At 39.1% G+C, this 24,310-nt stretch overlaps 2 protein-coding genes across 4 annotated transcripts in view; one reads left to right on the top strand and one right to left on the bottom strand.

The window, feature by feature from the left end:
- Map3k3 (mitogen-activated protein kinase kinase kinase 3) overlaps positions 1-24,310 on the bottom strand; it is a 73,906-nt gene that overhangs the window by 21,206 nt on the left and 28,390 nt on the right. For all 3 annotated transcript variants that reach the window (XM_046427715.2, XM_058573720.1, XM_046427714.2), the window contains exons 5-7: positions 21,901-22,000; positions 17,361-17,474; positions 11,678-11,798 (exon numbers count right to left, since the gene is read on the bottom strand). In XM_046427715.2, the coding sequence (XP_046283671.1) occupies positions 11,678-11,798; positions 17,361-17,474; positions 21,901-22,000 (335 nt within the window). The remainder of the gene's footprint in view (positions 1-11,677; positions 11,799-17,360; positions 17,475-21,900; positions 22,001-24,310) is intronic.
- On the top strand, positions 6,361-7,040 carry LOC124081517 (interleukin-6-like). The gene has a single exon (XM_046427717.2). The coding sequence runs from the start codon at positions 6,361-6,363 to the stop codon at positions 6,982-6,984; it is 624 nt and encodes a 207-aa protein (XP_046283673.1). The 3' UTR covers positions 6,985-7,040.

Genomic DNA, 24,310 nt, shown 5'->3' on the forward strand with positions numbered 1-24,310 from the left:
AGGAGAAACACAGTACCATGTTTTATATAGCTCAGATTCAAAGTTATTTTGTCCATGATCATTCATGAGGAGGGGGTCAGGGATACAAAATGCCATGTGGCAAATAGAGAACCCAGAGGCAAAGACCCAGTGGAGGGGAGGGGAAATATGGACCAAGTAAAAGAGAATGCCTGCACTTCCCAAGTGGCCCAGATGTCAAAGACCAAAATACCTGGCCACTTCCCTCACCACTGTATCACAAAATTCCAGTGCAACCATGAAAAAAGGATGGTTTTCTTAAGCTTTGTTTGTCATGTCCCAAAACACAGAACATTTAATATTGCTAATATTTGTGCCCGATTCTTGCTTTTGGCTGTAGATAACATTTTGGTAGTCCCCAAGTTCTGTGGCAATTCAGTCCATATGTTGGTAACATATGTCAGTAGTAGAGGCAACCCTAAGGTAAGAAAGTTGTATCAAAGAAAGCCCTAAGCTTTGGGATTACATGAACTTGGCTTTGCTAACCTATTAGCTGACTGATTTAAACTCTCATCTTAAATTTTCTCATCTGAAAAAATGGAGAGAAGTATCTATGATTAGGGGAAGTCATAAATGTGGTGGCATATGTAACCTATATGACACCACCTCATAGTAGGAATTCGGCAGAATCTCATTTATTTCTTTCAACTTATATAGCAGGTATGAGTTACACTCTAGATCCATTCTGTCTAGTATCTCTTCCTGCTCTTCAAAAGCTATTTAGCTAGTTATATTTCTAAAACTCCTTTTAGGTTCAGCCAAACAAATACACTTGTGTGAGATTTAGAGGCTTCCTGTCATTCCTACTGTTTCTGGACACAGTCACAGAAGTGCAGGGATCCCTGTGTATGTATGTGGTATGGACCAGAACCAAGAGGCACAGGGCTTCTGGACTGGTGGCTTTCCAATTATAGAAGAAAGAGAAGCTCTGTGGTGCATTGGAACCTAGAGCTTGTTTCTTTCACTCTCCCAATGGTCCATTCTATGAGCAGAATGTGCACTAAATCTTTTTTGCCTAAAATGGATACTTTTTTTGTGCAACTGAATCCTGGTCAATGTGTTCTGGAGTGAAAAGATATTATATATTTTACCTAGAACAAATAATAAACATCTCCTGAAAGGGATTGATTAAAGAGAAAGAAAAACTCTTATTGATGAAATCTCAGACATTGGTCCAAACTATCCCTAAACAGGATGAATTTCCCCATCTGTTATAGAGTGTCTGGGGTGAGACCTCCCTGAGATCAAACATTCAGCATCCTCCTCATACCTATCCCCTCCTTCACTAGCTCCTCTGAACTATCTTCTGGTTTTGCAGGTGGGATGGAAGTAGCCCATACAAAGGCAAAGAAACAGGAGAGGGAAAAGAGCAAAGGTTTTCTAAGCTTTTACTTCCAGCCAGAGACTTTCACTTTTTCCAATCCACACTATGGCCTGCAGAGAGCCAGCCTTATTATCTGATGGGCAACACGCCAGGGGCTATTGTGATTAGGCCCACGGCCTGGAGCAGGAAAGGGAAGTCTCCCCAAACCAATGGCTATCAGAGGAAGCGAATGGAAAAACCAGGAGTTGGCAGAACTGCTTCAGGGTATTTTCAGTTTTGTTTTTATCTTCATTTCAGAAATTGGGAGCCAACAAGATGCACAACAAGTAGTTGAAAACAAGTGGGACAGGGAACTGAACAAGGCCGGGATATTGGGCTAAGTGCTGTTGATGGTCATATATTTACCAGTAATGACAGTGAGCTGGATGGCAGAAGACTCTGCTGTGCAAAGCACAGCTCATTCAGTAGATCTCAGGAGGCAAGCACAGGCAGGGGGAGAGGAACAGGTTCTCTAGGCCATGCTTCCCTGACATTTTACCCTGATCTTGCTGTTCTAGCTTCATCAGGTCATTTATACTAAGGGGCCCATCTTAGCACTGGCTGAAGCAGAAGGGCACTGGAGTAGTCCTCAGTCCAGAGTGTCTCACAGCTTCCCCTGAAAGCATTCTATACATAAGGAGAAGAAACGGGGGTTAGGCTGCTAGCTGTCTGAATTCTTGCTGGGGTATGCTATTCTCTGCTAGCCTCCTTATTCAGAGAAGCAGAATCAGATAACTACCCCCCCCCCCCCCGCCCAGGTAGGATATGGATGATTCTTTTGCTTGGGCTCTAAGCTGAAAGTCAGGCTCTTGGATTCTGGCCCTTTTCAAAGGAGAACACTCACCAGGAAACTGATGCAGTCAGGAAGTTGCCTCCACAGGGAGTTCTAGGGCTTTGGGTCAGTGTTAATGTGTAGATCAGGTCATTGCAAGTACAAGAAATATTTCTAAATCTTTTTTTTTTTCTCTTGGGGGATAGATGATATAGGGAGGGTAATTAAATCTTATTTTTTAAATTTTTTTGTTTTTTTGCTTTCTCAATAGAAATTGTAACCAAGCCAGGCATGGTGGTGCACACCTGTAATCTCAGTGACTTTTGAGGCTGAGGCAGGAGGATTTCAAGTTCGAGACCAGCCTCAGAGAGGCCTTAAGCAACTCAGTGAGACTCTGTTTCATTTTTTTTTTTTTTTTTTTAAGAAGCCAGGCATGGTGGTGCACACCAATAATCTCAGCAGCTCAGGAGACTTAAGCAGGAGGATTTTTTAATTCAAAGCCAGTCTCGGCAATGGCGAGATGGTAAGCAACTCAATGAGACCCTGTCTCTAAATAAAATACAAAAATGGACTGGGGATGTGCCCCAGTGGTTAACTGTCCCTGGGTTCAATCCCTGGTACTCAAAAAAAAAAAAAAATCTGTTTATTTATTTATTTTTAAAGGGACTGAGGACTGGGGCTGGGGCTCAGTGGTAGAGTGTGAGGCCCTGGGTTCGATCCTCAGCACCACATAAAAATAAAAAATAAAGGTACCGTGTCCACCTACAACTAAAAAATAGATTTTTTTTTTTAAAGATGTGGCTCATTGGTTAGGATGTGGTTCAGTGGTTAAGTGCCCCTGGGTTCAAGTCCCAGTATCAAAAAAAAAAAAAAGAATGAAAATTGTAACCAGCCAGGCGCAGTAAAGAATGCCTATAATCCCAGTGGTTTAGGAGGCTGAGGCAAGAGGATCACAAGTTCAAAGCCAGACTCAGCCACTTAATGAAGTCCTAAGCAACTTAGCAAGACCCTGTCTCTAAATATAAAATTAAGAAAGGGCTGAGGGTGTGGCTCAGTGGTTAAGTGTCCCTGGATTTGATCCCCAATAACCACCCACACACACACACACAAAAAAAAAAAGAAATTGTAACCAATATTTCTCCAAATACTCACCCTGGACTATGCTGTGCAGAACAGTGCTTCTAAACATTTTCATCCCACAAGACCCTGAGAACATCTGTGTGTTTCAACTTTCAAAATTCCCATTTTATTTATTTATTTTTATTTTTTTAGATGTTGATGAACCTTTGTTTTACTCATTTATTTATATGCGGTGCTGAGAATAGAACCCAGTGCCTCACACATGCTAGGCAAGTGCTCTGCCACTAAGCTACAACCTCAGCCCCCCATTTTATTAATTTGCTATCACCACCAACCAGTTTCTGGTCTCATCTACTATGGCAGCAGAATTTATAGTGAAAAAGAGAAAAAACCCTTTGGCAGTGAAGGAGATTGACCATTTTCTTTTCATATGTATAACTGCCACTTTTGCAGTTTGACTTCTACCCTTTCAAACCTGTCCTAAGACTGGAAGTTGGTACTACACACAGGGCTCTAGCTCTCCACTGCCCAGCCGTCACTATAATAAGTTATCCCACACTGTCAGCAATCCTTTTCTCCCTTTGCTTGATTATTTCCTCCTCTTCCCTCTGAATCAGAGGCTTTTCTCCTTCTTGCCAAGGCACCACTACATTCTTCCTGGACTGCGATCACCCTCTGCAGGATCCAGCTTACCCAGTCTCTTCACATTGGCTTTCTCCTTTCCAGCCATCTTTACTCTCCCTTCACAAACTGCTCAGATCTCTAGCCTGATAATATTTCAGCTGCTCCCTAAGCTATTAGCCCACCTCTATTTTTCTGTTACTACCCAACTTCTTTTTTTTTAATTTTTTAATATCTATTTTTTAGTTTTCAGCGGACACAACATCTTTATTTGTATGTGGTGCTGAGGATAGAACCCGGGCCGCACACGCTACCGCTTGAGCCACATCCCCAGTCCCAACTACCCAACTTCTTGAAAAGACCGATTTCCTCCACTCATTTTAGGGGTTGCTGTTTGGCTTGCCTCAACTTGGGATAAAGTGACAAGAAAAAGAGAAAGATGGTGTATGAACAAGCAAAGGCACTTAATGAGATACACTATGAAAAACAGGAGTCAGAATACTCAGGGACAAGTCCTTTAATTCTAGCCTGGCTACATGGCTTAAGGGCATCACTCAACTTCATGGAAGAATGCTGCTTCAGCTTGGCTTCAAAGATGGTAGAATTTCCACATGCAAAGACAGGAAGGACATCTTCACATAGGGAAGGAAATTCCATTCATCTGTCTGTCAATATCTCCACACACAATATTTATTAAAAAATTAAAAAAATAAATAAAATTTATTTATTATTTTTTGTTGTTGTTGATAGATCTTTATTTTATTTATTTTTATGTGGTGTTGAGGATTGAACCCAGTGCCTCACACATGCTAGGCAAGCACTCTACCACTGTGCTACAACCCCAGCCCTTAATTTTATTTTGAGACAGGGTTTCACTAAGTTGCTGAGGCTGGCTTTGAACTGCAATTATCATGCCTCAGCCTCCAGAATTGCTGGGATTACAGGCATGAACCAACAACCCAGCCTGTTTTTTGTTTGTTTTTAGCATGAACTAGTGTAACAGATTGGCTTTTAAAAAGTGGAACTCAAGGGGTGTGTGTTATAATAGGAAAAACAAGGGGCGAACAAGATAGCTGATTTCAAACATTTGAAAAACTATTATTGAAAGATGTTATCTGAGTAGTCAAGAGAAGGGAATCCATTTTTTCAAATGTAAGGAATAGAGATGTCTAAAATTGACTGGGATACCTAGTGCTTCTTAGAAACCTTGCAGTGGGAGCTGAATGACCTGTACATTGTCCTCTCACAGAATAGTTAGGTGTGCTAATGTTGAAGACGAAGGAGGGTGAAGGGAGAAGAACTGGGTGGGGGGTGAATTGCGAAGGCCTACTTACCAGTGACTTCTCTTTGGACCCCATTTCTACTGCTAGCACTTTTCCTAGAGTCCTTCATGTTATAACCTTGACTCCTCTTTCTTCCTGCTTCCCTTTACTACTAGAAAGCCTTATACTGTACCTGCTTAAGCAAGTTTCTCTAACTTACCCTTCTGTCCTTTCCAATCTGGCTGGTTCCACGTAAGGCCAATGCCTCACACTTCTAATTTCCTCACCACTTCTCTAGTCATTCCTTTCCTCTGTTCCTTGCAGGTTCATCCTCTCTTCCCTCTAACTGGATCTAAGTGTTGGTTCCTAAGGCTCAGTCCTAGGCCCCTTTCTCTTCTCATTCTATAGTCTGCTTAGTCACTCTGGGATCATACTTTCAAACAGACGATTTCTTTTCTGTTTTTCCTTCTCAGCTCTGATTTTCTCCCCAGTTTAAGACTTATATATCTAATTGCCCATTTGACATCTCCTCTTGGCTGTCTTAAAGGTACTTTAATATCACCATGATTAAAACATTACTTCTGCCCCTTCCCAGCACCTGAAATCAGGCTCTTTCAGTATCCCTGCCTTAGTGAAAGGTGGTGCCATTTAGTCAGCAACTTACTTCTTTTTCAACATCTGAAAATTTAATCCAATACCAAAGTATTTCCTAAAGTCTTTTGGTCTTAGAATACTTAAACTCTTTAAAACCAAGGATATACATGTCTACAAGACAGGTTAACAAGAGAAAAGCATAGCAATTTTATTTAACCAAAGTTTTATATGACACAAAAGTCTTCAGAATGAAGATCCAAAGACCCAGGGAAAACTGTCTACTGTTATACTTAGGAATCAATCACAGTAAACCCCAGTGTAGAACTTTGATTAGATAAAATGGGTGTACCTAATGGTAACAGACTGAGGAGGGAAACCCAGTAAATCCCTGACTATTCAGATGCTTCTTGGTGTCTCTTTGTGGTATAGGGCATCACCTGTTCTGGAATGAGGGTATTCTGATCTACTATCAGATAAAATAGGTCAGAGAATTTCTTCAAGACCAGCTCTTACACAGACATGCTGGAAAAGGAATAGTTTTAGGTTTTATGGCTGATTATAAAGGAGAAGGGTTAATTTCCATAATGTACATTCAGCTCTTGAGCCCACCAGGAAAGAAAGAGAGTTCCATCTGCCCTCCAGGAACAGCCATGAAGTTCTTCTCAATTGCCTCCTTGGGGCTGCTCCTAGTGGTGGCTACTGCCTTCCCCACCTCAGAACTTCAAGGAGAAGATGGAGAGAACAGTGTCACTCGAAATAAACCAACACGTGCCTCTTCTGAAAAAACCGCAGGACAGATTTCCTACCTCATCAAGGAAGTCTTCGAAATGAGAAAAGAACTGTGCAAGAATGATGAGACCTGTATCAAGAGCCATGTGACAGTGTCCGAAAACAATCTGAACCTTCCAAAGATGACTGAAAAAGATGGATGCTTCCAAACTGGATACAATCGGGACAACTGCCTTGTGCGAATCACCTCTGGGCTTCTGGAGTTTCAGGTCTACCTGAGGTACATCCGGAACAAGTTTCAGGAAAGCAAGAACAGGGACAGAGCTGAACATGTGCAGTTCAGTTCCAAAGCCCTGATTGAGGTCTTGAAACAAGAGGTGAAGGATCCCAGTAAAATTGTCTTCCCTAGCCGAACTGCAAATATCAACCTGTTGGCAAAACTGGAGTCACAGAATGATTGGCAGAAGGTCATGACCATGCAACTCATCTTGAGCAACTTTGAGGATTTCCTGCAGTTCACCCTGAGAGCTGTTCGAAAAGCATAGTGGGCATCTAAGCTTATTGGTTCATGAGTATTCCTTCCTTTGGTCAGAAAACATGTCCTATCAACTGGGTGCCTACCTTATCTTGTTCTCTACGAAGAACTGACAATATGAGCGTTAGGACACTATTTTAATTATTTTTAATTTATTGATAATTTAAATATGAGATCTGCGTTAATTTATATGTGATTGATATTTATAATTTTATGAAGTGCCACTTGAAATATTATTTTATATAATGGTTTTGAAATGATAATATAAAAATCTAGACAATTTGAATATCCTGCTTCAGAGCCAGATCATTTCTTGGAATGTATAAGTTTACCTCAACAAAATTGCTAATTTATACATTTTTAAAAAAACAAATTCCATAATGTGCTTGGGGGAAAGAGAATTCCAATTTCTGTAGCCTACTGTAGAGGAGAATGGGGAGCAAGATATAAGAAGAGCAAACAAATGTCAGAAAGACACTTTGCTTCTGAGGCCCTACCAATGTCCTTCAGGTCAAAGTACTCAGCATGCCAAAGCACCATACTTCAAGGTATCATTTTCAGAGCCCCAACAAGGTCAACTGATATTTACCATATTAGAAATTAAAGCTCAGGGGCTGGGGCTGGGGCTCAGAGGCACAGCGCTTGCCTAGCATGCATGAGGTACCAGGTTTGTTCCTCACATCACATAAAAACAAAATGAAAATATTGAGTCCACCTATCACTAAAAATAAATATTTTTAAAAAAGAAATTAAAGCTCAGAGTTTTCTTTTTTTTTTTTTTTCCTTTGGTGTGTGTGGTTCTAGGGATGGAACCCAGAACCACACTCATGCTAGGCAAATGCTCTACCACTGAGCTACATCCCCAGCCCTTTTTATTTTATTTTAGAAATAGAGTCTCACTAAATTGCCCAGGCTGGCCTCGAACTTGCGATCCAGCTGGGATTACAGGCTGCACTACCACACCCTGCAAACTCAGAAATTTTAAAAACACAATACACAAGTACATATTCCATTAGTCATCAGAAGGATGACATCACCTCAGACACATAACCTCTGGAAAACTCCACTGCTGACTTGTGAGAGAATTGGCATCAGGTCTTAGTATGATTCTGAAAGTAATTCTGACCTTACAGATCTCCTGAAAGGGTATCAAGGGCTTCCCAGGGTTCTCATTCCAAACTTTGAGAACCACTGACATGCCACGTTCTGTCAGTTTTACCTCTAGAAGTCTCCAATCTTCCTGTTCCTCTACTCCACTACTATTATCAGCCTAATGCAAGCTTCTGTTTTCTTTTACCTGGACTACTGCATTATCCTAGTATGGTTCCCTTGGGTCCATTCTTGACCCAATCTGTTCTCCACTCTACAGCCAGCGCAATCTTATCAAAATACAAATCTGAATATGTAACACCACCCATTCCTCCTCACCTTAAGACTCCTTTTCTACTGCTTTAGACAAAAGGGTTAACATCTTAACCACAGTCCACATGGGTCTGCCTCTCTCTTCAGCCAAATTCTGGCCTCCTTCCTCTGTTCCTAGCTCTCCAGCTATCAGGACTTCTTTCCCTTTCTCTAATCTACACTCCCTCCAGTCATCAGGCTTTTGCATGTGTAGTACCTTCTGCCTGGAACCCTTTGTTTGTGCTTTAGGTAGAAGTATAAGCCTTTCCAGGCCCCAGGGTCAGGTTCTATCTCTCATCTAAACACACAGTACTATGCATCTTCTGGTCACATATTGGAATTATACATTCATCACATCATGACAAGTAAATGTCTGTTTTCAGGAACAAAGCCCAAGTCTTTTTTGTTTTTCATGTTTTTGACACATAGCAGATACTTTGGTAATGAATGAACAAAAATGTAGTTTAATAGGACAGAAATAAGATAATAATGTGATAAAGATTATAATGGTGAAGGGTACGAGGAACGAAGATTTTCAGCAGTTTCCACTGACTACCAAAAAAAACTAAGCGCATGTCAGGCACAGTGGTGCATGCCTATAATTACAGCTAATTAGGAGGTTCATAGGTTTTTAGCCAGTCTAGGCGATTTAGTGAGACCCTATCTCAAAATTAAAAGGATTGAAGGTGCAGCTCAGTAGTACAGGACTTGTCTAGTATATGCAAGACCCTAGACTTGGGCTGAGGCTGTAGCTCAGTGGCAGAGCGCTTGCCTAGCAAGTGTGAGGCACTGGATTCAATCCTCAGCACCACATAAAAATAAACAAAATAAAGGCATTCTGTTAAAAAAAAATAATAAGATCCTGGCTCAAACCTCAATACCTCACACACAAAAAACAAAAACAAAAAAGAAGCATAACTAAGTACAATCAGGGCACCACCAGAAAGCAACCCAGGCATCCTTTCTCCAAATGCATGAACCCATCTGGATGTGAAGGATTGTGAGCTCTCCACAGGCACAGTCTAAAAGCCCTCTCGGCTCATCCTTCTATGGAAATCCTCCATTATCTCTCAAATCTAGCTAAAAAAGCTCCTCCCCAGAAGGCATTTCCCAGGTCATCCCAGTTAGAAGTCCTCTCTACAATTTTCTGGTTCTGCCCCCTTCTCTTGATGCATCTATACCACTCCACATGCTCCAAAGTGCCTGGAGTTCTTCAAGCCCACCACAATCTTTTATGATCACACCTAGAAGGTACTCTTTCCCCTGCCTGGAATGTCTATCGCTATATACAGTGTGTAAGCCCAGATGTTTCCTTTGCTGTGAAAGTCTTCCTCTCCTGGGCAGAATCAGTGATTTCCTCCTCTGTGCTCCTACTACCATTGCCTTTGTACATGGTCCACTGTCACATTCACCCAGCCCACCAATTGGTACATAATGCTTGCTGAATGAAGGAAGCCAGAATCTAGGTGGGGTAAGTCTGTGTTGTCCATTTTCTAGAGAAACAGGATCTATATAGAAATCTTATTCTCAGCATTCTTAGCCAGGAAAATAATTTCCATACATGTCCCCCTGCAACATGGAGAAAAAGTCCAAATGGCTCAGCATTTAGCCCCTGTCTCTACACATTAATCACAGGCTCATGCTTGGGAGAAGACTGAATTACTACCCCATGTCATACTTCATTGTTCTACAAAGAACAATGCTGCTGCCCTCCATTCCTTTAATCTCTATAAGGTCTCTGGAAAAGAAGTCAAGCTGGCAGAGTTTTCCAGGCTCCAGGGTACCCAGATTCCAGGGATGCTCTGGATAGGTTCTCCTTGGTGGCTCTCCTCAACCAACATACTGAAAACATATCCACCAATTATCTATAATTATCCACAGAAATCTGAAATTCATTTGGAAACACTATCAGTGTTTGCTTGAGTTCCAGAAATTACTCAGTGAGGCAAAATCAGTGCCTCAGCAACAGTTTTTCCTGCTCTTTCCTCAGGAGACATATTACTCACAGACAGATTTAGTAGCAGGACCAATGCTCAGACCTCTCCAAGCTTAGCTCTGAATCTTCAGAGTAGTTCAGTTTAATGCAATTCTGCTTATATGGAAAAGGGAAAATTTGGTTCCTTAGTAGCACAGGGTCTCAACATTAGGGCAACAGATATAACACAAATATTTGATAAGGCCAGATTTCCCACTTTTTTTTTTTAATAGTACCAGGTATTGAACCCAGGAATGCTCTGCCACTGAGCTACATCCCCAGTCCTTCTTGTTTTTTATTTTGAGGGTCTCATTAAATTGCCCAGACTGATCTTGAACTTGCCATCCTCCTGCTCAACCTCCAGATTTGCTGGGATTATAGGTGTGAGCCCCATGTCCAGCAAGTTTTCCCTCCCTCTTGATACAACTCCACAATTCAGTAAATGAACTCTCCAATCAAACTCTGGGGAAAGGGGATCCAGAGGGACATTATGTTACTTGGTATAATTCACAGACCTGATTTAGGCTTCTTTTCTAGGGAAATTTGGCACCAGCTTCAAATAGCTTTTCCAGTAGTTAATTAATTGTATATGCTAACACTCTGTCCTTCTCAGACAACTTAGTTTGATTCTCCAAGAGTCTTCTAGCCAGCAACTTCCTTAAAGTATAAGGACTTTTCAGGACTTATAAGCAGAAAGTCAAAACTCAAACTCAGACCTGTCTCCTAACTTTGTAAGTCTCTGGTCCTTTAGGAGAAAGAATTATCAAAAATGAGTGTAGACTCCATTGGAGTCTCCAAACAGATGTCTGAGGAGATCACCTTCTCAGGGATATTTAAAAGAAATTTAATCAGATCATTATATCATTATATTTGTTAGATCCTTAAGGATCAGGATAACATTCTAGTCATTTCCCATCCCTCCTCCCCAAATAAAAGCAGAGAGGCTGGTGCTGGGGCTCAGTGGTAGCACACATTGCACTAGGTTCGATTCTCAGCACCACATATAAATAAATAAAATAAAGCTTTATCAACAACTAAAAATATATATATTTTAAATAAATAAATAAAAGCACAGAGGATTATTTGGCACAGAGTAGTAGTTGATACATACTTGATGACTGTTTAAAAACACATTAAAAAAAAAAAAAGGCCTACTAACTACTAACAAAATATTTTTTTAAAAGAGTAGGAATTATTTAACTGAGAAGAGAAGCTCCTGCAGGGTGAGAGGGGACCCAACAGGGGTTGTCCAAATATTTGTTGAATTTTTAAAGTGTGAGCCGATAAAATAAATGAGAGGAGGGGGATAAAGAAGTGAGATACTCACTGACAGAGAGGTGCCTGCTTCTAGGCTCAGGGGGCTGGTAGACGGTATTTATATCCCCTGCAGACTGGGAAGCCTTGATCCGCACCTGCCTGGACACCCCAGAGTGGGGAGAAGAACTGGTCTGTAAGAGAAGAGGAAAAACGCTGAACTAAATCTCTCAGCAGGCAGGCCTATAAGGCTCCCTGACTTTTCTCTAGGATTCCCTGCTCTCTCAGCCACCTTCATACATTTTTATTGGTAATACTTGGGACTGAACCCAAGGGCACTCTTATTAATTTCTATTTTGAGATAAGGTCTCACTAAGTTGCTAAGGCTGGCTTCAAACTTGTGATCCTTTTGCCTCAGCCTCCTAAGTCGCTGAGATTACAGGTGTGTGCTGCTACACCCAGCCATGTTCATACTTTTAAAACAAATGAGCTACCTGGTTTTCCCTCAATCTGTTTTGACAATTCACTATTTGTTCAATGTAGTATTACAGCTTCAGTGATAAATAAGCAATGAGATCTGGTGCCCAGTTTAATGGGTAATGACCCAGACATGGAGGAATAACAGGCATTCCTGTAAAAATCTACCAAACAGAAGAGAGAGCTGTAAATACCCTCTCATAAAATTCTCTAGAGAGCTTTGGAAGAATTGCAGGAAATTATTTCAGCAGCCAAATCACCTGCTGCAAGGGGGTCAGAAAAGAGAATGATGGTAACTTCCCTGCCCAACAAAATTATCATCGCTAAATACTTAACAACGATACTTTAAAAAGTAGCTTAATATGCTCCTTCCCCAATCATAATCACTCCCTGAAAATTAAGGTATAAACATCTTGGTTGCTTCAAAATACCAAGGTTTACACATAAATCATCTTAGGATCACATTCAACCAGGAAAAACTATGGGAGGCACCATTGTGCTAGAGGTCAAGGACCTCAGAATAGGGTCAGCAGCTTTCCTGTACCTACCCCCATGAGGTGCCAACCCAGTCAAGTCAGCAAGGGAGCCCTAGAGAGAAATCAAAGCAATAATGGGGGGCTTTGCACTGAGAAAGCTTAAAACCGAACAGCAGAAGTGAGTGAGAGATGTCAGGGTGTAATTACAAATATATGCAAAGCACTATTGAAAGTTTGAATGGGAGCTCAGGATTTATCAACAATTTAGGTCAACATTTCTACTTGCTTCTCTATGTCCTCTACCCATAGGAGAAGGAAAAAAAACAAAACAAAAAAAGTCTGATCTAGACAATCTCTATATCCTGTCCCCCAGAAAAAAAGGTTTCCCTTTTTTTGCTCCCAGGGGCATGTCCAGCTGCCAAACAGCCTTCTCTATAGTCTCCCTATGCAAGATTTTATCACATGTAGGGCTGTCTTGACAAATTATCTTACTCTAAGGGGAAGTCTAAACTAAAGGGAAGTGAATATTCTTGCTGAAGCCTCTGAAGTGCAATAGTTCTGCCCAGAGAAAGGTAAAAACAATCAAATCCATACACAGGGGAAAGCAGGTTTGTAAAGGGCAAAGGAGGGCCATAGCTCTGCAGTCAGAAAAAGAAGAGCTGCATGATGAGCACCCCCAGTGCACCTGCTTGGGTGAAGGACTTTACACATTGTGAGACTTCACTGAATCTTCGTAGTATAAATTTGAAACGTGCCAAAGAACATCCACGCTAAACCTTCTGTTTTAAAATTTAAAGGTTGAGGTAGGAAAGTTCATGCCAGCCCACGCTTAGATTTGTGAAAGGAAAGGCTGAAATTTGGCAACAGGCTGAAAAGCAGGTGAAGGGACTGGGTGAAGGTTTCATAGTCATACTCTAATACATATATGTACAAACCGTGGAACCTTGTTAAAGTGCAGATTCTGATTTGGGTAGGTAGGTCTGTGGTAGAGCTCAGACTCTATATTTCTAATGACCTTCCAGGTGATGCTGATGCTGCTGTCCACAGACCACACTATTAGTTGTGAGGTTTCAGGAGCTGAGGCTTGCTTCAATATCAGATAATGCTACTCACCTCTAGCTGCCCATTAGAATTGCCTGTGGAATTTACGATGTCTCAGACCGACTACAAAAGAACCTCTAGGGATGGGGCTCAAGCACTGATAATTTTTAAATGTCTCCAGGTGATTATAATAGTCAGCCAAGTTTTGAAAACCTTGATTTAAGAAATAAGAAATATGACATGGTAAACAAAAATGAAGTTGTTACAAAGAATTACAGAAACTTGAACAAGATTCAGAAATAGGAAAGAGAAAGGAGGAAGGTGGGACAATACCAAAAAAATGACAGGGGACTGTCATAGAGTGATAGGAGCCACAGGTGTGACATGTGTAACAGAACATTCTAAACACAGCAGCTAGAAGGTGGTATTTGATCATTCCATGAAAATTTCACTGAAGGACTCTATGGGAAGCAGTATGTTGTGGCTGACACAAATAATATGAAAAGTTACTAAGAAACTAGATGCATCAAGATGAACAGTGAATGGAAGATAGGAGATCAGCAGAAAAGTAAGTTATAAAAGTTGACGCATGAATGATCTCAATAAAAGATTTGGAGATAAGACACAAAAGAACAAGTAGATTCAACTAAGCAGAGGGAAAACAGGAGGGAGAGAGGTTGCTTTAGTTTGGTGCATGAAAATATAAGGTAAGGAATGGCACACAGGATCTTATCCATACCATCCTGCTTTAATGGTTTAGTTCTGCTCATGAGGCTGAGGCAGGAGGATCACAAGTTTGAGGCCAGCCTCAGCAACTTAGCAAGGTTCTAAGCAACTTAGCGAGACCCTATCTCAAAAAAAAAAAAAAAAAAAAAATCCATTTTGAAATTACATAATTTCAGAATACAAAGCCATGTTTACCAACTATTATACAAGTTCTGCCAGTATTCCAGGCACATTCAACCAAATTGAGCCTAGGTGAATAAATCTGTGTGTTCATTATCTATATTCTTAAACGCTTTGATATTTTAGATTATATTCATGCTTAGACTGTCTTTCTAACCAAAGAGTTTCAAGCTTTTTAACTTTTCACATAAAAAAGTGATCCCAACCCTTTGAAATTTCTGTCTTCTCTAGGACTTTTTCTAGTCAGTTATCTTCTGAGATGTGGGGAATAAAATGATACATTATCTTACAAGCTTTCCTCATAGGTAACATCATACTTTCTGACTACTAATGATATACAGCTATAGAGAGGCACAGGCAAGATTTTCCAAGGACTACAGTAATTTTAAGATCTATCTCAAACTAAAAAAATAAAAAGGGCTAGGAGTATAGCTCAGTGGTAAAGTGCTGCTGGGTGCAATACCCAGTAACAAAAAAAAAAGACAAATGCCACATCGATGCCTCTTTTTCTAAGGACCTTGTTTTCAGAAATCATAATAAATTCAATATAAGGGGCTGGGGTTGTAGCTCAGTGGTATAGCACTTGCCTAACATGTGTGAGGCACTGGGTTCCATCCTCAGCACCACATAAAAAATAGATAAATAAAGGTATTGTGTTCATCTAGAACTAAAAAAAATTTTAAAAAATAAATTCAATATAAGTTTTATAAAATTTAAAATCACCATAACACATTTATTATTTTTATTTATTTTTGCATATGCCTCTTCAGGTTTTGGCCATATGTATATATATTTATGTTAATGTTTTCATGGTAGTCATTCAATTTTCTAACTTATTTTTTCACTTAAATCACAAACATTTTTCTATGCTAATATATAATTTTTTTTTTAAATTTTTTATTGTTGGCTGTTCAAAACATTACTAATATATAATTTCATAATTATAATTTATAAGCATACATATTTCTCTTTAATAGATATACCATAATTTAATTAAATAACTAATTTTTGTTGTTATTGTTGTCATTTTATCCATACTGGGGCTTGAACCCAGGGGCACTCTACCACTAGGCTACAACTCCAGTCCTTTTAATTTTAAAACAAGTTCTTGCTAAGTAAACCAGGCTGGCCTCAAACTTGCAATCTTCCTGCTTCAGTTCCCAAGTCACTTGGAGTAAATCTTTCAAACACCTCTGAGTGTTGTGGCAATGTCTGAAACCATGTGCACCCCCTTAGTGACAGGAATGCTGATGTAAAGAACCAGTTTTTATGACTTCTTATTAGGAGATCAGAGGATCACAATCACAATCAGGAGTGCTAGCCCTCAGTCAAGCAATCATTCAACAACACTTCAATTCTAGTTTCTTTTGTAAGGAAGGATTTTGCTAAAAATGATCTCTGCTTAACTCTTGCTAACAATTCAAGAAGCACTAACATTTTATTTAGTGAATAGGTGGGGAAGGGCTCCAAAACAATGATATAGTTCCTGTTCTTGGGGAGTTATAATCTTGTAGGGCAAAACTTACAACTGTGCAACAACTAGATGGCAACAACTGAACAACCTACAGACCAGTGGACAAATTATATCCAATGACTAAAGGAATTAAGAATAATCAAAATGGCCTCAGTCAGAAATGCTGACTACATGATAGCAGGTAAATCAAAGTGGATCCTAAAATAAAAGATGATAGCAATGAACTGGCAAAGAGGTGAAAGGAAGAATGGTGGGCTCTATAGTATGATGAAGAATGTAGATAGATAAGACTGGGGAGATAAAAGCAGAGACATTCAGTGTTGAACCCTGGATGTTAGACTAAATTCAGATTTTACATGATAGGCAATAAAGAAGGGCTATATGGAGGAGGTAACTTGAACAGAGAAATGAAATATAATAACATGAAATGATACTTTCCCAAAACATATTCAGAAAAAAAAAAAGATACATTGGGGATCAAAAAGAACTCTCCTTATGCACAGGGACATACCCATTCTCTTGGGTCTCCTCCTAATCAATAAGACATCCGATTACACAAGTCTCTTCAGAAAGTAGATGGTCATGAGTACCATTCCACCTAAACTCTACCCTGCTATAGTACATTCATAGTTCTCATGCAGCCGTGTCAGTTGTCCACAGTTGCATATCTTCAAGTGTAAGGCAAGGAAAGAGAGCCAAGAAACTTTCAGGAACACACATCTGAAGAAATCTGGCAGAGGAATTAGTGAAGAAGACAAATTCTAACTGCAAGTGTTCTCATGAAATGTAGGCTCTCAGACAATTCAGCAGGAAAAAAGTGTATGGTGTAGTTCCCCATTTCTGACAGCCCCTATAGATTGCCTGCCACTTGGTAGGGCAGCAGCTGGCAAGTTACAAGAAGCCCTCCAGCCCATGGCCTTTTTTTCTATTGCACAGATGGAAAATTTGTTTCCTAGATGTGTCTCAAGGGAGAGGCCAGACTGCTGAGCTGTGGGAGTTGGATTCACAAGATGTGATAGTCTCAAGTCCTTGAGAACCTTTACTAAACATCACCTCTACACTAATCAACTCTCTTGTGGTGGGGGCAAAATCTAATTGAAAACAAATATAGAGAAAAGAATTTTCTCCTTTATCATAAAGTGTTTTCCTTCCTCCCACCCTATTAGCTAAATTACCATTAGTTGTAAATTTGAAACTGAATCTGGCTCTCTATGAAATCAAACACAGAAGGTTTGCTGGCCACCAACAATAGTGGGCTGGCCTGTGTTATGCCCATACTTTGGCAGAGGCCATGGAATATAAGATTCTGTCAAGCAACAAGGTAAGCCTGAAGGAATGCAAGCTTTGTCTTCAGTTGCTGGCCCATAACACAGGCTACTTACATGGTTTCTGTCCTGGGACAGCAACAATATCCTAAGGCTTTTCATACTTGAGCTTCTATCCAAAATGTCAATTGCTTTATCAAGATCATCTTGGTTTTTCAGCAGGATGGAGAGCTGTGACATGGGACACAGAAAAATTAAATCATAAAATACAACTCTATTTCAATGTTTAATTTGCAAACATAAAAATTAAAAATAAGTTTGGAGAAAAAAACAATCTCATTGGATACTATGGGTCTTAAAAGATCTACATGAAATCGTAATTTTTTTCCTTCAAGTATACAATTCAATATTTTTTAGTAACTTTTCAGAGTTGTGCAACCATTACCATAATTATTTTTTTTCCCCAGAGTAGGGGTTCTAGGGATAGAACCCAGGGGCACTTTACCATTGAGAGATGCATACCCAGGCCTTTTTATTTTTTATTTTGAGACAGGGTGTCACAAAATTGCTAAGACTGGCTTTGAACTTGCAATTCTCCTGCCTTAACCTCCCCAGTTGCTGGGATTACAGGTATGCACCACCACAACTGGTACCACAATTAAATTTTTATATATATATATTTATTTGTTATTGATAGACCTTTATTTGTCTATTTTTTTATATGTGGTGCTGAGAATCAAACCCAGTGCCTCACACATGCTAGGCAAGTGCTCTACCACTGAGCCACAACCCCAGCCCACAATTAAATTTTAAAAGATTGCCATCACACCAAAATATTTCTTGTACCCATTTACAGTCACTCCCTCTTCCCACCTCCAGCCCCAGGCAGCTACTAATCTACTTTCTGTGTCTATAGATTTTCTGGACATTTAATTTAAATGGAATCATGCAATTTATACATATTCAATTCAACTCAAAAATTTGCAATCATTTACATCTATCTTCTTTCACTTAGCTTAATGTTTCTAAGTTCATCCATGCTGTAGCACATCTCAGTACTTTTTCTTTCTTTCTTTTTTTTTTTTTTGGTATTGGGGATTGAACCCAGTGGCACTTAACCACTGAGCCACATTCCCAGTTCATTTTTTCATATTTTATTTAGAGATTAGTCTCACTAAGCTGTTTAGGGCCTTGCTAAGTGGCTGAGGCTGGCTTTGAACTTGCAATCCTCCTGCCTCAGCCTCCCAAGCCGCTGGAATTACAGGTGTGTGCCACCATGCTCAGACTCAGTACTTTTTTTGAGATATTTTCTGAGAAGAGCGTCCTCTCTAAAAATACCCTTTATTCCAAAGCATCAAATCTTAAACAGTTAAAGGTCCCATATTTTTACCCAAAGTAAGCAGTTGAGTCATGTCCCACCCTATCTCCCATTGTGCTGACAAAAACAGAACAAGCAGGAAGAGAAAGGTATAAGGAGGATGGGGGAATGGAAGAGAATGAAAATTCATTAAAATAAGAGCACAAGAGCTGAGGTTGTGGCTTAGTGGTAGAGCGCTCACCTAGCATGTGAGAGGTGCTGAGTTTGATCCTCAGCACCACATAGAAATAAATAAAATAAAGGTATTGTGTCTGACTGCAACTAAAAAAAATTTTTTAAATAAGAGCACAAATTTAGTTTGAATGTTTAATATCTTAATGTTTAAAGGGAAATTCAGTGACTAGAACCTGAAAACTACCTACTCTCTTTTCATTCCATTGAAGTATTAAAGAGAAGGTTTTAAGGATACAGATAAGTCTCACTCACTGTTAAATGCAGAGGGCACTGAATACTTAGATGCAAAAATATGCTTTGCCCAGGACTAGCAAATGCCAGATCTTACACATGTGTCATAAAAACAAAATCAAGCAAAGTCCATTTAATTTATTCATTTTCCAATTTAAAATACAGATAGATGACAGAACCCCAAATCCTAAACTGGGAAAAACAAATAGTAAGAACAGTGTATGTGAGTGTACTGAGCATCCCCAGCCCTTTTCTTTTCTTTTTTTTTTTTAATATTTATTTATTTATTTTTAGTTTTTCGGCAGACACAACATCTTTGTTTATATGTGGTGCTGAGGATCGAACCCGGGCCACACGCATGCCAGGCAAGCGTGCTACGGCTTGAGCCACATCCCCAGCCGTCCCCAGCCCTTTTCTATTTTTATTTTGAGACAGGGTCTCACAAAATTGGCAAGCTGTCCTTGAACTTGTGATCTTCCTGCCCCAGATTCCAGAGTAGCTGGGATTATAGGTGTACTCAACTGCAAGAATAGTATTTAAATAAAAATTTCAAAACTACTCATAGAAAGGAAGAATGTTTTGCAAATATATCATACTGCAAAATAATTCCTTCCTGGGGGATAGTCAAAATAGGAATAAATAAGAACTGTTTGCAGACAGTATAAAGAGATCATTGGAATAGGTATTAACTTTCAAAACAGCTATAATTTTACAAATGCGTAAGAGTCTGGTACACAGAATACACAAAGAACTCTTAAAATTCAACAATAAAACAACAATCAATTTTTTTAAATGGGCAAAGAAGTTGAGCAGATATATGTCCCAAGATAAACAAATGGCCCAACACACACGAAAAGATGCTCAACATCAGTAGTCATTAGTATAAAGCAAATCTAAATCATGATGACACACAATTTCAATCTACTAAGAAAAAGATGGGCTGGGTTGTAGCTCAGTGGTAGAGTGCTTGCCTAGTATACGCAAGGCAGTAGGTTTGATCATCAGCAAAACATAAATAAATAAAATAAAGGTATGTGTCCATCTACAGCTAAAAAAAGTTTTTGTTTTTTTTTAAGGAGCTGCGGGTATAACTCACTGGTAATAAATAAATAAATAAAATCAAGGTATTGTGTCCATCTACAACTAAAAAATTAAAAAGAAAGAAAGAATACCTGGGTTCAAGCCCCAGTAACGGGGTGGGGGTGATATATATAATATATATGTATATGATGTATATATAAAATTTTTTAATATTTATTTTTTAGTTGTACTTGGACACAATACCTTGATTTTATTTATTTATTTTTATGTGGGGTGCCAGGGATCGAACCCAGGGCTCTGCCCGTGCTAGGCGAGAGCTCTACCGCTGAGCCACAACCCCAGCCCCTTATATATATAAATTAAATAAAACCTCAATGAGTTTTTCACTTGGGATTCTCAAATCCTGACAGGGTAGAGTTTAGGAGCAAAACAAAAGAAAGAAAATGAATTTTATTTATTTATTTTTTTGAAGAACAAAAAAGATTTCTTTATTTATTGTCTTATGCAATGTATACCCACTGCTGCTGGTCCTTAGACTGCCAGAGAAAATCCTCACTTGCTTACAATAAATCTCAACTCTGGTAACTCAGGTTTCCACCCTGAATGCAGCATTAAAGCTGTGTTGAAATGGAATAAGCACAGGCTTATAGCCAGATGGATCCATTTTCTATCTCCATCTCTTTCACATAGGGGCTTGCCAATGAAGGCCAATAGTACAACCAAAACAAGGAATTTTAAATTAACAAAATATAAATTGGTCAACTCCTGATCATTGACATTAGTAAAGTATGGACAGCAAAAAATAGTTTAGATGCATGATCTAAAATAATTATCTAGATTTGGCTTTAAATTAACATCTATACAAACATTTAAAATAGGGAATGCTCAATATTCTAAACAGTTGTTAACTGACTAAAGAGTTTCAAAATAGATTTAGGGACATTTAGGAACATGTGGTATTTTTTTTTTAGGGACTTTTTTTTTTTTTTCCAGTACTAGAAATTGAATTCAGTGCCTTGCACATGCTACACAAGCATTCTTCCACTGTGCGACATCCCCAACTCTACATCTGGAATTCTTTTATTTTTGGATATTGGATATTGATCCCAGGGACACTTAACTTCCAAGCTACATCCCTAGCCCTTTTATTCTGAGAAAAGGTCTTAGTTGCTGAGGCTGGTTTTGAACTTGCGATCCTCCTGTCTCAGCTTCCCATCATTGGAATTATAGATGTGTGTCACTATGCTCAGTTAATACTCTATTTTTTGATAAGTCTGTGCTGAAAAGAAAGATACACCTATAAAATGTAAAGGAGACAGAATAAGTTCTGGCCCTGGTATCATACCTGGTTCCACCATGAAATATTAGATCTACCTACACTGAATGAGTAGGGGGAATGGAAATAACTATGTTATCTCTCACGTAGTTAAAAAAAACCCAGAAATCCCAGAGTTGTTAGAATTAAGAAAAGGGGCTCCAGAAAATGAAAACCTGCAGATGATATTAGAGGAACAAACTAAAAAATATAAAAAATGCTCAATTAAGCAGTAAGAAATAAAAGTAGGGGGGCTGGGGATGTGGCTCAAGCGGTAGTGCGCTCGCCTGGCACGCATGCGGCCTGGGTTCGATCCTCCGCACCACATACAAATAAAGATGTTGTGTCCACCGAAAATTGAAAAATAAATATTAAAAAAATTCTCTCTCTCTCTCTTACAAAAAAAGAAAGAAAGAAAGAAAGAAAGAAAAGTAGGCATCTCTTCCTTTTTTTTTTTTTTTTTTTTAATTTCTTTAAGCAGCTATTTCTCCTGTCCCTGCACGGTTCATCTCTCTTACCTCATTGTTCATGTAATGTAGATCAAGAGGTTGGCCAAATACTGTTGTCACCTTGTGCTCCACATCTTCATACCTCACAGGCCGGCTGAATGCTATAATTCTGAAAAGGAACAGGCAGGTTGATTTAACTATATATTTACAATGTAGGTTTTAGAATGACCTGAACATATTTTCCCTTTCTTCTCAACATAGGATTCTCTTTTGTCTTTCACTAAGTTTGCTTTTTTTCTATTGTTTCCTTTTATTTTCTTATTTATCTTTCCCTTTTCACCCTTCACCTAAACATCTCTCAAATCTGACAATAGCTCTTGCAACCTTTGCTCAATCTCAGTTTTTCCTTCTACTACTTTAGCTTGCACCTTTCTCCCAATGACAGCATCACAGCAGGCCACTGGGCTTAAGAACTATGTTCTAAATACTCTTGTTAGGAAATAAGCTAAAAATAACTCAGAGATTGGGGCTGGGGATGTGGCTCAAGCAGTAACGCACTTGCCTGGCATGCGCGGGGCGCTGGGTTCGATCCTCAGCACCGCATAAAATAAAAATAAACATGTTGTGCCCACCGAAAACTTAAAAATAAATACTTAAAAGTTCTCTCTCGCTCTCTCTCTCTCTCCCCCCCCTCTTAAAAAAACAAACAAACAAAAAAAAAACTCAGAGATCAAACCACTAGGTCTGAAAACATGATCTTAAATCCTAAGGGACTCAACTCTTAAGAAGTGGAAGATCTTTTCCATTGTTCATTTTTGAGATGGCACAGAAATCTCAATACTGACTACTTTCAGAATTAGGATTTCCTACCATGGAATTATAAAAATTCCCTTAAGTTTTTGATATGCCAGTGTCTTAACCAGTGTCCTATCTGGGCATGAAAGTAGTGTTGATACTGAAGCTTTTCTAGGGAGATTCATTAGGTCAGTACAAACAACAAGTTCTGTAAACATAAAATAGAGTAAAAACTTCAGTAAAGAAGTATTAAAATATGATTTGTTATTAAATACTCCAGCAAAATTAAAAAGTAGGAGAGATAAAACGATATTGGCAAAATATTGGTAACGTTATAGCTGGATGACAGGACCATGGGGGTTCAGTATAATAGTCTATCAACTTTTGTGTATGTTTGATATTTTCAGGGTAAAATGTTTTAATCAATGTATTAGGCTAAATTATACAGGGCTGCTATCAGTCAATCATTTTTGATATCCAATAGGTCCAACCCAACAAAGTTCTAAACTAACTGAAATAGGCAAAAAGAAAAATTAAAAAGAGAACATCAAAATTAATTTCTCTTCCCCCCCCCACACCTGAAAATATTGGACTAAAAAGTAAAATCTTGGCCAGGTGCAGCAACACACATCTGTAGTTCCAGGTATTCAGGAAGCTGAGGCAGGAGGGTCACAGATAACTTAGGTCCAACAGTTCAAGACTAGCCTAAGCAATATGGTGAGACCCCATCTCAAAAAAAAATTCTTAGGGGCTGGAGCTGTGGCTCAGCAGTAGCACATGCCTGGCATGTGTGAGGCACTGGGTTCAATTCTCAGCACTGCATATAAATAAATAAAATAAAGGTCTATCAACAACTAAAAATAAATAAATAAATAAAATTCTTAAGAGTGGGGAAGGCCTTCCTAAGTGTAACATAAAATATAGAAAACAAGGAAGAAGGTAGACTTGAAGACAAAAATTTAAACTTGCAATGGCAAAATAAACCAAAAATTTTTTGTTTTTTGTTAAAAAAACAACAACAAATATTGACTTAGAGAAAATACTTAACAAAGAATCAAAAAGACAAAAAATAGAAAAAGAATTTATAGAAGAGTTATGAATGGCTAATGCACACATGAAAAGATATTCCATGTAATTGGTAAAATCTCTCAGTACACTTATTCAGGACAAAAATCACACTAGGGGTAGAGCTGCAGGGCTCAGTTACAGACTCTACATTTTTTGCCATCCTCTATGCTGACAGGAAGAAGTATGTGGCTCTTTCATATCTTCCCTGCTCACCCAGAGTGGGAAGTGGTATAACCAGAGGAAGAAGCAATCAGCCACAGGAAAGATGGATCTAAGCCATTGGGTTTAATAAAATATGACCAGATAAAATTTCTTTAATGTTCCTCTGAACTATACTGGCTCCAAGGAGCAGTACAAAAAACCTTCATCTAGAATTGTTATTCAATGTCAGTCATTAGCCATGTGTGGCTACTTTAATTAATTAATTAGGGGGGTACCAGGTGCTTAACTTCTGAATCCAGAGGTACTTAACTTCTGAACCACATCCCCAGCCCATTTTATATTTTATTTTGAGACAGGGTCTCACTAAGTTGCTGAGGCTGGCTTTAAACTTGCAATTCTCCTGCCTCAGTCTCCTGAGCTGCTGGGATTATAGGCATGTGCCACCGCACCCAGC

This window comes from Marmota monax, unplaced genomic scaffold, assembly GCF_021218885.2.
Source record: "Marmota monax isolate L192 unplaced genomic scaffold, Marmota_monax_Labrador192_F-V1.1 WCK01_AAM20220418_F8-fsc00285, whole genome shotgun sequence".
In the NCBI taxonomy this organism is placed as follows: Eukaryota; Metazoa; Chordata; class Mammalia; order Rodentia; family Sciuridae; genus Marmota; species Marmota monax.

What these genes read in the sequence shown, in the direction of transcription:
- LOC124081517 (XM_046427717.2), top strand. Translation starts at nt 6,361, where the DNA reads ATGAAGTTCTTCTCAATTGCCTCCTTGGGGCTGCTCCTAGTGGTGGCT.